This window comes from Triturus cristatus, chromosome 11 (assembly GCF_964204655.1).
Source record: "Triturus cristatus chromosome 11, aTriCri1.1, whole genome shotgun sequence".
In the NCBI taxonomy this organism is placed as follows: Eukaryota; Metazoa; Chordata; class Amphibia; order Caudata; family Salamandridae; genus Triturus; species Triturus cristatus.
This window is the reverse complement of record NC_140594.1, coordinates 531,336,050-531,350,430: the sequence shown is the minus strand read 5'-3', so window position 1 is coordinate 531,350,430 and position 14,381 is coordinate 531,336,050. Positions and strand designations below refer to the sequence as shown.

Here is a 14,381-nt window from a genome sequence, read left to right as displayed (position 1 = left end):
CGGCAGGCTGCCACTAGGGATTTGCTCCCAATAGAAAAATGTGCGCAGTCAGGGGCCTCCACGAAGAGGACCATCTCTTTCCTTTACTCACTCATAAGGGCTTTGGGATCCCACCCCTCCCCTAGACACCAAAGGTTCTGGGACTCAGTCTTATCCACCCCATTGGAGAGGAAACAATGGACCCCCCTCTATAGGGACATCCCCAAGTACAATCGCTCCATGTTTTTAAGGGAGGCCCACTACAAAATTATGTACGAATGGTACCTACACCCTCAAAAGCTACACACTATGTTTCCTAAGGCCTCAGATAGGTGCTGGAGGAGCTGCGGGACTGGGGGATTTCAGGCATATCTGGTGGGACGTTCTACGCATCAAGCCATTTTGGAAGGAGGTACTTTCCCAAATCAAACTGATTCTGGGCTATCCGATCCCGGATATGCTAGAACACGCTCTAATGGGGATTAGGGATCCCAGTCTGAAGCACTAAACGCAGGGGAATCGCTCCGTGATGTGGCTGTGCCTGGGGCATCCGAATATGGCTGTGGCGGCAGCATGGAAGAAGGTGGATGACCCCTCCCTTACCCTATGGTACGCCAGGTTGGCGCGCACTGGCGATGGAAAGAATGGCAGATATTGTGGAAGACTCCTGGAAGGGGTTTGACTATGTTTGGGCTCCCCTGGTTGAATATCTGTCGGAGGGTCTGCCTTTGGTTGCATGTGGGGCACGACTGAGAGCTCTCCATCTCTATCATATCTAGAGCTCCCATTGGCTCCCAGGATTTGGGGGGGGGGGGGTTCCAGGGGCTTGGGGCCCCCTCTCTCCATAGTCCTGCCTTCACCCACAACCAAACTTGAATTTTCTTTGACAGTGACACCATAGTATATCTATGTTTATTTCGGTGACTAATGATGGGGGAGGGGGGCGGGAAGAACACCAAGGACTTTTTTGACCTTCCATGAGAACCTGTTGAATTGTGACTTATGCCATGTCCATTGGAGACCTGGGAGGGTCATGCTGAGAACATTATGGGCTCGCATAGGTCCTAGTACACAAACTGTACATGATACTTTAGCTCTCTGTAACTCTCGGCCTATATGATGCATTGGTGTCTCCTGCCAAGGTTTGGTTTTATTGTACTGTTTTATCTCTAAAACCAATAAAAATACATTGACAAAATATAAAGGCCCACTCAGATGCAATATGAGCAATTTTAGTAGGATGAGCCAATAGTAGAACAGTTAGGTTATCAGTCTCTCTTGATGGGAAATATGCAATAGCAGCGATGAGCGCTCAAAAGCAGAAAAATCAGAATTGAAGGCTCAACCTGATAAGACTGGAGCATAACTGCAAACAGATCACAATCTTAGGTTCACTGTTGGTATACTGATCAGCAGCACTGAAGAAAACTCCCAATGTACATTCCTTCCAGATACAAAAGGACGGCAAACACTGAACAATCACAACAGGAGGTCCACCCATGGGAAGCGAGAGCAATAGCAGCAATAGGAGCAACCAGTTCACAATCCGATCAATCAAAATGCATGATCACTCAAGGGCAATATGACAAAGAGCTGCGATTAGAGAAAGACAGCAAAAACCAGAAACCACAATGTAGTGTTCACTAAGAAGACAATTAGCACAATCTCAATATAAAGTAAATAATTCCATCAGTAAAACTATTCCAGAAGCATTGATCTGTAGGGCAGAACATGGAAAGACGTGAAAAGAAAAGGTCAGTTGGAGCAGTACATCAGAGCACATATTGAACGCAAGTAAAGGATACCATTGAGGCTAAGTTATAACAAGGCAGTGACTGGTAACAGAGTGTATGAGCGCATATCATAGAGTGCAATACTGTATTAGAGGACACAAATGACTGTTAGTGGTACCAGGCAAGAAAAGAAAACTGTCTGCACCCATATAAATAATGAATTGTCAACTTACCTAGAGTTGTAGTAAAGAGGAGAGTACACCGGTTTAGGTCCTTCATCCCCTAAAATGGAGCAACCTGGCCGTAAGTTGCCCGAGAGACATAATACATGCAAAACAATGCGGTCCAGTCCAAGAACAAACCATGCTGCTGAAATTAATATGGCAACCTGTCAAACACAGTGTGCCTAACATTTACCAATTTTCTAACACATGCAAACTCTGGGAAACAATCATTTATGAATCAACACACATTGTGAATGTTTAGCGGACATCACTCTACCTCAATGCCTCCAGTTTCTTCAAGAATTTCATTCAAAAGGCGAATGTATTCAGATGCTGCCTTCAGTGTATCCACTTTGCTTGGTTTTCGATCTTTAGGAATCAGTGGTACTAGGGTCTTCAATTTTGAAAAACCACTGTTTATATTTCTGATCTATAAAATAAATGGAAATAAAGAATATCCGAAAATTGGACACTTTTTCTTAGCATTTGAAAAACTATGACATTACATACAAAAACAAGCATTGGCATAGCCAATAGGTCTCTCCTTGAGGACCTTATAAGTGTTTAGCCATGCAACAGTTGGTGTTGTTGCACCAAGGATATTGTGCTGCATAACTAAATACTTGTAAGGTCCCAAAAGCGAGACCTTTTGGCTATGCCAATGCTTTTTCTTAGCGGCATCCGTAGCCAGCACCTTTCTTTGTCAAACGCTGACCAGGTCTACAATAGTGGAGCCGGTGTCATTGGGGCCTCTGTTAAGACTCTTGTTGCCCTGTATACATCCTTCCCGTAGCAGAGATGGGGTGACTGCTAAGATTTCATTATGGAGGAGGTTAAAGTAGATAGCCTTAATGTCCTTGTTCTCTGCAGTAGGCACGCACTCTTTTGCCGGTAGAATGTATTACGACCAACTTGAAATGATGAAAGACAAGCCCACCCCCTCCCCCCGGCACCATCAACGTTTTCATTGTGTCTTTCCCACTTTCCCTGAATATACCATTTGGAGCTGTATCAAACTCTGTAAATAAACTTAGGTGAAAAGGTCGGTATTCAAACCCATGACCTGTAGTGCAGGATGTTCAAAAAAGGCATGAGGTGGAACCATGACTAGGACACGCTGGTAGCTGGCAGCAGTGGCGTAACGAAACTTGAGGGGGCTCCCCTACAAAGTATATGGAGGGGCCCCCCATGCTCTGGACCCAGTCAGGAGCTCTCAGGCCAGGGCCGGACTGGGAACCCAAAGCAGCCCTTTTATATTTTGTCAGACCAGTCCCCTTATGCTCTATGGTACGTAGCGAGCCAGACGGACTCTTTCAAGTGTACTTGGGGCGGGGGGGGGGGATGTTTTCCCCCAATAATATTTTTTTTAGGACAAAAGCTGTGCATTATCCAACATATTTTTCATTGTATATTCAAATGTATTAACTTCTGAAACATAGTAAATGATGACCTTGGGATACCCGGTCATACCCACATTCTTACAGAGAACATAGAAAATAGACCAGAGAAACACCACTAAATCTGTATGGCTTTCTTTTGCACTTTTTCCATCAAAGGTCACTGCTTTGTCTGTAATGTTTGGTACCTGAGGGGAGAGCGCGGGTGGCAGACAGAAGCCACATGGATGTCTGGCTCATTTTGGTCTTGAGGATCCCACAGAGAAGAGCTGAGCCAGAGCAATTATCTGCACGAGGGACCGATCTAGCTGCTGTGCTGGAGCTGGTCAAGGCTCAACAACCATCTGGAAGCAGGATATCAGGAGAGAGGAAAAAGGCCAGGCTGAGCCTACCTCCCACCAAGCCTCATTTGGAAATAAGCCTGCGCAACTGGGGGCTGCCAGCCACTGAAAACATCCCAATAGAAGCAACGCTTTCCTACCACCTCTCCCTGAGAAGAGGAATACAGAACCCCCAAAGAGGAAGAATGCAAAGAGGTTCTGGGTCCCCTTCCTGCTCAGGTGGAAATCTGCCTCAGAGGAGCTGGTACTGCCCACGGAGACTGAGGCGATGCAGATGGAAAACTGTCAGATGATGCCATTCACCCACACAAGGGAATTGGCTGTATAAACCTTCTTGTGCCCATCCCCTTCCCTTGTGTGTCTTAGTGCACTTAAGTAGACCTCTATCTGCCTGCAGCACTCTTTAAATCAGCAATGGTATGCTGCATCACAGCCCGGTAACATAACAATATAAAAACATAACAACGAAACACATAGAAAAACTTGGCACACCATGCTATTGAACATAACATAACATATCATGCAATTTCATTATACCATAACCCAACATTCATGACATAGCAGCTTTTATATGGTGGTCCAATTCTTACAATGTTGCTCTCAGTTTTATGGTTAATATAATCTTTCATTTAAACAGCAGGATCACATATTTTTAAAGTTTTAAAAATCATCTTTAGAGTCGCACTTTCATCAAACCATCTACTACACTATGTCTCGTGTTAAAAACCACAATGGTGCAACCTCAAACAGGGCTGGTCTGAGGCATGCACTCAAATATGGAGTCCTGACCCTTATACGGTCATCCTAGAAATCGGGCATCCGAAAGCCCTGCCAAGCTAACTAACACATAAGGCAGCCTCGCCCAGGCAACCCAGGGCATTACAGTCAGGATTTTGAAAAAACTGCTTTTCTGAAAAACTTTTTTTTTTTTTTTATCTAAAAAGGTGTCAATAAAATTCATCTTACTAATATGCTTCTTACTATTATGACCACATTATCAATACTTTCAGCCACTGGAAAACTAGATCGTAAATATGCCCACCAACACTTCCTGTCAATGGCATGGGCTGCACTGGCAACGTGCTGTCAAGAACACGCATGCTGGAGAAAGGATCTCTTTCTAATAAATATTACAGTCAATGGTGGCTTGCGTATTCGAACTGACATATTACTAACTTGGTAGCAAATCATAGCATCCTTAGTCAGTTGTTCTCAAAATAGCTACATTGTGTATTATTTAATCCTTTGCACCTTAGCAATGACAAGGACCACTTCAAGATTGCGTTATGACGGAAAGGCAGACATTGCACTGTAGAAAATACTGGGGCATACAAGGTAGGTCCTGGAGAGCCAGGGCCTTGCCAAATATTTAGGATATCCAAATAGAAGACATCCACATAAAATGACTCTAAATTGCATTTGTTTACATAGCGCATGGATAGCTGAATATCTTGTATGGATCCAGTTCTCCTAGACCTATGTTGGACTCCCCTGAGAGACTCAACGTTTGCATTTCTTCCGAAGAGGCACAGAAAGAAAAAGGATTAAGAGTAGTTTTGTATTTCAAGTGGATGCTGAATTTTAACAAGTGTAGATTTTAGAGCTGACAGTTCTAAAAGCAAATCGGCTACAGTGCCAAATGATCAACCATGGACAGACTGACAGATAACCCAGGCTAAAAAGCATGGACATTTGAAAAACTGATCTGCACCAAGGGAGTGTAGCCCAAGCCGATAAAAAGTAATTAGTGGAGGTGGCAGCATACACAAAAGATAGTGGAAAGTGCTAGAGGCGCGTTTCTGCCTGCAGATATACTCTTTTTGTAATCTAAGTATATTTGTTCATTTCAGAGTCAAAGACTGGAGCGGAGATCTATCTTGAACAACGTTCCGAAGGTTTTTCATTTCTTTATAAAGGCACACATCAATGGTTGAAATAGAAAATACATCCAACTCATACAGTGCATGTTGCACTCATTGAATAGGGGTTTAATCTGAATCTGTATTCAGCTTAATATTATGCTCTAGGACACAGTAATGATACTCAAAAAGTAAAACATACTAAGACGACTTTCTTCAAACTGCCGCCCTGTGCAGCAAGTCTCTTATTATCCTGAAATGCATTACGTCTTTCTGGAAGAAGCATGCATGCCAACAGCTGCAACAACATAAGACGCCGGCCGACTTTGTGTGGCCTCCGACAAACAATGATGTACATATTAGCATGTTTAATTGATATTTCAAGGAGGAAACTGCAGGTGATCAGGCTGCATCTGAATTCTCTCCTGGCCTTAAAAATGTGCTTGTAATGCTTAACCGGTCTATCTCGGTGCGGATGCGCGCTAAACTCCTCCATATAAATAATTGGGACTGCTGACCTTTTGCTGTTACCAGGTGGTGAGGCATAATGAATGTTATGGTATCTGCCCAATACCCCCAGGGCAAGCCAGTTACTCCATGCCTCCCTTTATTAAATCAAGGTAGAAAGAAAAGGGCTGTTGGTGGACTCACCTGTTTGGGGGACACCAGCTAGTTCAGCGCTAGCTAGCCTCACTACCTCTGTGTAAGTCTGACTCTGATAATGGACTCTTACTGATGGTGCAGGCTGGATGTGGGCGGGTCCGCAGTCAAACACTGAATCCTGCTTTAGTTATCCATCCAGGCCTTCTGCAAGAGCCCTTCACCAACTCCTGCAATGAACAAAAACCCTGGCCTGGCTTCCTGTAGAATCAGTGGCTTCCCAAAATGTAACAATAAAGTGTGACTTACATTTCTTCAGAGCAGTGTCAACTTATTGCACTGTCTCTGCATAAAGATCAGAGCAAGTTGTTGTCTGCTGAATATCAGGACTAGCAAGGTGCATGGCTGAGGGGTGGGGGGCTCCTGCACCTGGGGGGGGGCTAAGCCCCTTTGCATGCACACACATTCACACACAGAGTTCTATCATCTGCCTCTACCTCACAGCATTGCTTCTTCCTTTGAACTTCCTTTTAACCTTCTGCTTATCACTGCTCTGTCGACTGTTTATTTCTGCACTCCAGCACTCTGATTCACAGAGAAATCCTGGGGTGCCTTCCCTTCCAGGCCTCTGTACACAAGCCAGAAACAAAGCTATAAATTACAACTGTTTCTTTTTTGTGTGCAAGATCTTCAGAACATTGCTACCTGCCCAGAGACGGGCTGAAGCTAAACAGAACTGATGTGCATTGCTCAGGCTTGTGCGTCATCACTCACTTCAGTGTGGGGGGCCGAGGGGGCCCCTTCAAGTGTAGGGAAGCCTGGAGCTGCAAACTTTCTCCGGCCCAAGTCAGCTTTGTGCTGCCTCATAGGAGCAGTACCCTGCGTGAACACTCTCTCGGGGGCCCCCACCCTCATCCTTGTTCCAGCCCGGCTCTGACTGAAGAGAAACAATGTAACTTGTTACTTTGTTTCTCTTCAGTCCTGGGCCAACCCGAGGAGCTCAGAGCAGGCGGCACACTGCAGCTGCTTAGAGCAAGAGGTCTACAGCTCTCTACCCCCCCCCCCCCCTTCATGTACTGAAGACTGGGGGGCCCCCTCGCATCGCGGGGGCGTTTGTTCCGCCCCTGGCTGGCAACTCTGACATTCAGCAGCGGAGGCGGTCGTGCTCCTAAGTAAAACTTTGGGTCCCTACTTATTTCTTTACCACAAATTCAGCACTGCGCCTATCTCTCTCTGTCTTCCATTTTCAGTCTCTCGGACGATATCGCTCTCTTTGGAGTGCAGTTGTGGAACATAATATATGCCTATTAAGAAGGGAGTCTCAATGACATTTATCCTTTTGGGCATGGAATGAACGGACTATGAGCTGCTACCCTCAAAAGAATTCAATGATGGCGACTCCCCTAGTGCCAAAAACTGCCACACGTTTCTTTCATTAATAATGGGACTGAAGCACCCACTGCGGAGCAGCCATGCTCTGGCAACAGAGCTAACAGAAACACAGCTGTAAATAACAGGGGGCCATTTATACACAGAGGGCAGCTGGAATAAAGGGTTACGAGGATCGAAAACTGATAGGGTTTGCACGATCATGGAGCATGGAAAGTTAAGCGATTAGTAGGGTGCACCTAAGAGGGAGGGTGATAATATCTTGTTTCTCACATAGATCGACTGGTGCAGTTTCTAAGCACTGTAAGCAGCAGGTCTTACTATTGCTCAGCTTAATTTAATAGTACTGAATTTATCAATCTGGAAGGATGGAAGGCTGAATCGGCCATGCCAGGACTTGGATTCATGATCTGCAGCTCACAGTATATGTCAGCATTGAGCACTAACGCAATTGACGGGCATGGGGGGCCTAGTACTGCGGTGACTTGGGACAGAGAACTGATATTGCGCAGAAAAGAGTTTCGTGGTTAGTGAATGGAATTCACGATTTGCCCAGTCGCACTGCCTGCCCCTGCCCAGTCACACTGCCTTCATATCAACAGATGTCAACGTCAGCATAACGCACTCGGGGCCATATGTAGGTAGCCTCACATTTACCGATTCATAAATACCGAATTTTACCGATTCGGTATTTATGAATCGGTAAATGTGATGTAGGTAATGATTCGGTAATGTTTACCGAATCGGTAAAATTAGGAAATTATGAATCGGTATTTACTGATTCGGTAATGAGGCATACCTTCCCATTGATTCCTATGGGCCTGGAGGCCCATAGGAATCAATGGGAAGGTATGCCTCATTACCGATTAGGTAAATACCGATTCGGTAATTGGGGGAGCATATACAAGGGTGGCAGGGTGTCACATTGACACCCTGTTGCACCCCTGAATCTTGCATGTGTGCACATGTGGCGCACATACATGCCCTAAGGGCATGTATGTCTGCCACATGGCACACTTAAATCAGCAAAATATTGCTTTTTGCAAGGTATTCGTTATTTATCACCAACCTGTATTTGGTGGTAAATAACGAATATTTAATACTGATTTGCACTCTTTAGAGTGCTCCCTACATTGCATTTCTGGATTCGGTATTTACCGAATCGGTATTTTACCGATTTCTTAATTTCCGATTCGGTAAATACCGAATCCAGAAATGAGCCCCCTACATAGCAAATGCCTAAATACCGGTCGGTAACGGGATATTTACCGAATTTCGGCCGTTACCGACCGGTATTTGGCTTCCTACATGAGGCCCTCAGTCTTTAAAATGCACTGAATATCACTGACTTGACTAATAATGAAGCTGGGTATTTACAAGACTAAACAACTGCAAAAATCAGCAGAGCAGTAGTTTATAAATAAATAAAAACATAAGATATCGGACACAAAAATGCCCGACTCGCTGCCTCAATTATATAAGCTGCTCTGATCCTCAGATCTGCAAACCAATTCCTGTCCTACATTTTTTATCAAAACACATAGCCAGGGGTGATGCTGCGAACAATTCACAACTTTATGTCAGTCTTCAAGAAAGTTTCATACAATACCAGTCTGGGATGCCAAACTACATCATTCTCCTGAATGCAGGCACGTCTTCAACGCCTGGCTTGTCCCTGGCAGGCATACGTCCACGATACTGGACAGAATAAACTCTTAACCATCAAACCCTTGGATCTTAAAAATGCCTCTGTTTCGCCTCCACCTCAGGCAAGGAAAGTGTCTCTTCTGCGAAGTCCACCACCCCTAGAATACTTCTAATTGACATTAGGAAAGAAGGGAGTATTCTCCCTTTCCTGAAAGTTATTTTTTGAACTGACAATCCAGGTTCATACGTACTGTGTCCGAAAACCTAGGTGGTGGATGTCCGATGGAGTAGAAACACAGTCCACCCTTTATAAAACACCACAGGCACACTTGTCTTCCAGTGGTGCTCAACCAAAGCGTGGCATTATCCTGAACTTCCAGTGCTGGCTGGTACTCTGCCCGCGTACCCACTTCTTACATGCAGCACTGTGCTGCGTTCTTTGTGCTGGAAACAGCTCTCTGCTGGCGCACCTCCATACCCAACCACAGAGCAGTTGTGCGTGCACTCTGTTGGGAAACAAGCTCATCAATCGTGACCGGCAAAACAACCTGCTTCAGCGGTAGTGCGACAGGTCTTCCCAACACGTATAATCTTAGCCAGCAATGCTCAAACTGCGCAAATTCCATTCCCAACATATAGCAAAATCCTTCAACATTCCATGTCATTCCAACACTTACATCGACACAGCAACATACATACATCTTAAAACTACACAATCCGTTGTGCTTCTGGGTCTGATGCCCCACACACTGCCCTACCCTACACACACTAACATGTGCTGCATCAATACCCACAGAAGTAGGGAGATTAGATGGGAACCCGACTGCTTTAAGTACCTGGGGGTGCACGTCTATCATGAACCTTCTGACCTCCTGGCTGGGAACATTGCCCGCGGCACTCGAGCACTTCGAGGCAGTATGGACTTCTGGGCCACGCTACCGCTCTCGGTGGCAGGGCGGATTGCTTTGCTTAAAATGGTGGCGCTTCCCCGGTTGTTATATTATTTCCGGACACTACCGATCTGGGTCCCACCGGCCACGTTTCGACTATTACGATCAATGATAGTCGGATTCCTCTGGGGCTCGGGCCGCCGGCGGGTGGCCCTCAAATCCCTGACGCGGCCGAAGGCTGAGGGTGGGCTTGCGGTGCCGGACTTCGAAAAGTACTATTTAGCGGCGCAGCTCCAGACCTTCACCCAGGAGATCGCCCGGGAATTCCGGGGCCCAGAAGACAGGAGGGGAACGGGTATGGCCAGGCATGTTCTCTCCTTCATAGCGATGCGACAACGGTTGGCCTTGCAGGACTTGTCGATGGAGGAGCGGACCGTTCGCCTGTGCTGGAACCAAACTCACGCCCGGGGCCACCTGAGAACACCGTATGCGCCCGAAATACCTCTGGGGATGCTAACGGCTTTGCTCCATGGTGGCGATTGGTCACAGTTGGCGAACTGGGAGGACGCCGGCCTACAGCTAATAGGTGATCTATACGAGGACGGGGCGCTCTTGCCCTTTCAGGAGCTCATTGATCGCTTCGGGATTCCCCGCGGCGTCTTTCTGCTGCACTCGGCCCTTGTCCGAGCGATCCAGGCGCACTGGAAATGCGGGCAGGAGGAACCTCCTTTATCCCCGGTATGCCAATACGTGATGATGTCTGCGGGCACGGTGAAGGCGGTCACTTGCCTTTACGGCAGACTGATCAATGAGGGGCTGGCTCCCCTCACTACTCTGAGAAACCGTTGGGAGGAGGACATTGGCAAGGAGATCCCGGAGACGACCTGGTCCCAGCTGGTGCGGCGAGCCTGGAAGGGCACACGCCACGCCCGCTTTCAATTGGTACACTACTACGTGCTCCATAGAGCATATCTGACCCCGGTGAAAATCAGGCGATATTTTGCTACGAATTCGGCGGAATGCCCCAGGTGCCCGGCCCAGGAGGCGGACCTTCTCCACATGCTGTGGGCCTGCCCGGGATTGTCATCCTATTGGGTAGAAGTGGGGAAGACCCTGGAGGAGACGACGGGGAGATCCTTATCGTTTGACGCGGCGGTGGGACTCCTGCACTGGTTCCCTCATACCCCCAAGAACAAAATATCTAGCAAGTTCATTGATTTAGGGCTGCTCCTTGCTAAACGAGAGGTGACCAGGAACTGGAAGGCACGAGCTGGTCCGGCAGGAAGCCGGTGGCGCAGCGAACTTCTGAAGTGGGCAACGGGGGAGAGCACGCTAAGATACCAGCTAGCTTGGAGGCAGCGTAATGAGAAGGCACAGGAGGCAGCGCTGGAGTGGGAGACGTTAGTGCAGGCCCTTAGGGATTATTGCGCCCCCAGCGACTCTGAAAGTGAGGAAGCAGCTCGCCCCAAGTCCCGATAGACGATTGCACTTTTCAGCTCTGTTGCTTTCCCCATGGGTCCTCTAGCAGATCCTGTTGAGGTTGTTGCCGTGCGCTGATGGCGGGGTTGGGTGGGTTCTCTTTGGTTCGTAGCGTTTTGAGGGTGGGGTTTTTCTTTCTGGGTTTATAGGCTTGTTTGGAAAAGCAGATGAAGGACAGTGGATCATCCGGACCAGCCTCGACATCCTTCTGAGCCCCCATTGAATTGCGCCGCCCGACCCTAGGGTTGTGGGCTGAATGGCTGTGTAAGAAACTTACGGCGGGGGGACGGAGGGGTGTGTCTCATTGATCTTGCTTGTTATATTATGCTGGTTGATTATGTAACGATTTACTGATTCCTGCAATAAAAATATATTTCAAAAAAAAAAAAAAAAATCAATACCCACAGAAGATTGCCACAGCCCAGCCACCGCCCTGCATCTCTCGCGCTGCACAGATAAACAACTGTCGATATATGTGCTACCAATGCAGCAATCCCGGCTTCCACGTCATTAAAGACAGGCATGCATCCTTTCATCGCCGCCCTGCTACTATAATGGTTCCCATAATTGACTTTGATGTGCCAATGCCGTTCCACGTTTCACTTCTCTACCAGGACAGGTACCACCAAAAAGGTGTGGAGACCAAAAGCTTTGGTGCTGCAAACCTTCTGATGTCGACAAAATGGATACCAAAGAGAAGGAGGGTGGCATTAATCTATGTAAGCATTTGGAGACAATGGACCCTGCACTATGAGTCATTGGGCGCTAGTAGCTCGCCGAATGCTCAACAGTAACACCCAGCACTGCCAGTTCCCTCCCGTGGCTTCGATTACAGCAGAGGGTCACACAGTTCTACTGACTGCGAACAGGCTCTGGTTTCACCATAACCAGAGTGCCGGCTCTAGACAACACAAACATGTGCAGACGTACCAGACATATCTGCCGCAATGTGATGCTGAATACCTAGCAGCCAGTCCTGCGGTGCAGCCCAGGAGCAAGCCATGGGCTAAGGCACAGCCCAGCTGAGGGCCTTCCTCTGCGCGACTGGCGGGAAGAGGTCGCCTTACAAGCCACAAGCACCTGCACTTTAACGAGTAGAGTCGAAAAGCAGTGCGCCAGCCTGCAACAATGAGGCGTGGGCACTGAGGGCTGCGGTGAGAGCGTGGAAGGAGGAAAAGAAGTGGAAGAACTTAAAAACAGGAAATTAGCAGCTGAGCAAGGATTCAGAGCTTTCTTTTCTACAATAAAACGTGGCTTCAAGGCAGGGGTTATTTGGCAAACACAGTCAAGAGGAGTGCACAGCTTCGCCAAAAGCTGGGACATTCTGACAGAAATTTCAACAAAAGCACAGCTCGCACCAACAAGCACATAGCAAAGCTGGTTTAAAATGAGTTTCACTATTTGTAAGGGGAAAACAAGCATGCCGCTGCTAATTAAAACAAGCACGGCGAGTTGTGTGTGCGTGCGCGCGCACTAAAAGAAAATGTAAAAAAGCCCGCGAGTAGTGCCCGCGCACGGCAAAGAATGTCAGGAATGCAACTGGCACAGTGCGGGCCGCTGCTCGCTCCCGTGCACCCTATGCCAGGGAACAAAGGCGGTGGTACAATCACCCGCCTTGGACCAATTGAGTGCTGTCTTTCTTAGAAAGACGCATGCAAAGGCCAATTGCGGGTGATAAAAAAAAGCACGAGCGTGTTTAGAATTTAAAAGCCCCTACTAAAGCCTCGCTGAGCAGCGCATGTGCGCTGGCTCAGGCAAGACCTAATGAAAAAAGTCATGTTTTGCTGAAAAAACTCCCACATCTATCATAAGTATAACCAAGATTATTATTTTAACACCTCTTCAGCATCAAGTTTTTTTTCATGCCTTTCTCATGGTCTTTTGATTTGCCAATAACTGATATTCAAGGAGCTTAAAAACTGCAACAAAAAAACATTCAAGTGTGTGTAACATTTAAAAAACCCTAAAATGGGACACCCTGTAGAGGAATTATTCCAAATGGTATTACTGGCAAAGCTCTGAGATCAATAGCATAGGGTCCCTATGCCAAACCAAAGATAACAGCTGCTCTGCCAAGTGCAGAATCACAAACAATCTCTTCTCCCTCGCCCAACTAAACAGTCAATATCCGTACTTTGCCCAGCCTATTCCTAAAACATTTTTGGACCACTCTGCTGTTCTGGATAATCCAGGTAGTTTTGGTTTCACTTCTTCACCCATGCGCAGAACGACTACGGATAGAAACATTTTATCTGAAAGCTTTTTTTCTTTTGTTTTTGCTTTTATTTTTTAAATCAGAAGGTGGGTTTGAAAACTGACATGTAATGCGACTTAAATTTAGGTCTTTTGTGAAGACCTCAAGAGTTCTGTGCTACATCTCACAGTAAACAAATGTTTACAGCTGCCAGGAAATATGCCCAGGATGCTCTGGTTTGCAGGGCCCAACCATTGTCTAATCACTTCGCTCAGTAACCCTACTATAAGAATTCACAAATGTGCTGTTAAAGAGGAAGAGATTTTAGTGTAAATTAATTACACTTGTGGACTAAGCATTTACAACTCTCCTGGGAAGTACTAGTAACTGCTACAGTCGCATTTAGAGACATTTTGTGTAGAATCCCCAAATCCCACCATGTTTACACTTTTCTCAAAGTACAAGTGTTATTTTTTCCATCTGTTTTATGATTTTCAAAACTGCAGAGTAAAAATAATGACATTTGCGGGCAGCTGGAGCTTTCAAATCAAAACATCAACATTAACGTCACTAGGCTAAGCAATATTATCTTCTCGTGTGACCCTCGAGTGGCTCAATAATTTTGTGATTTCTGTGCAGTGGTGAAGTC

The 14,381-nt window shown here is 46.6% G+C and overlaps 1 protein-coding gene across 8 annotated transcripts in view; it reads right to left on the bottom strand.

Annotated features, from left to right (window-relative positions):
- Nucleotides 1–14,381, bottom strand: part of LOC146784525 (factor in the germline alpha-like) — a 270,799-nt gene that overhangs the window by 174,461 nt on the left and 81,957 nt on the right. For 7 of the 8 annotated variants that reach the window (XR_014970444.1, XM_085633427.1, XM_085633430.1 and 4 more), the window contains exon 3: nt 2,214–2,366. The exons of the other annotated variant lie outside the window; for it this stretch is intronic. Coding sequence is in view for 6 of the 7 variants with exons in the window: in XM_085633427.1 (XP_085489553.1) it covers nt 2,214–2,366 (153 nt within the window). In the remaining variant the exon portion in view is untranslated. The remainder of the gene's footprint in view (nt 1–2,213; nt 2,367–14,381) is intronic. 8 annotated transcript variants of the gene reach the window in all.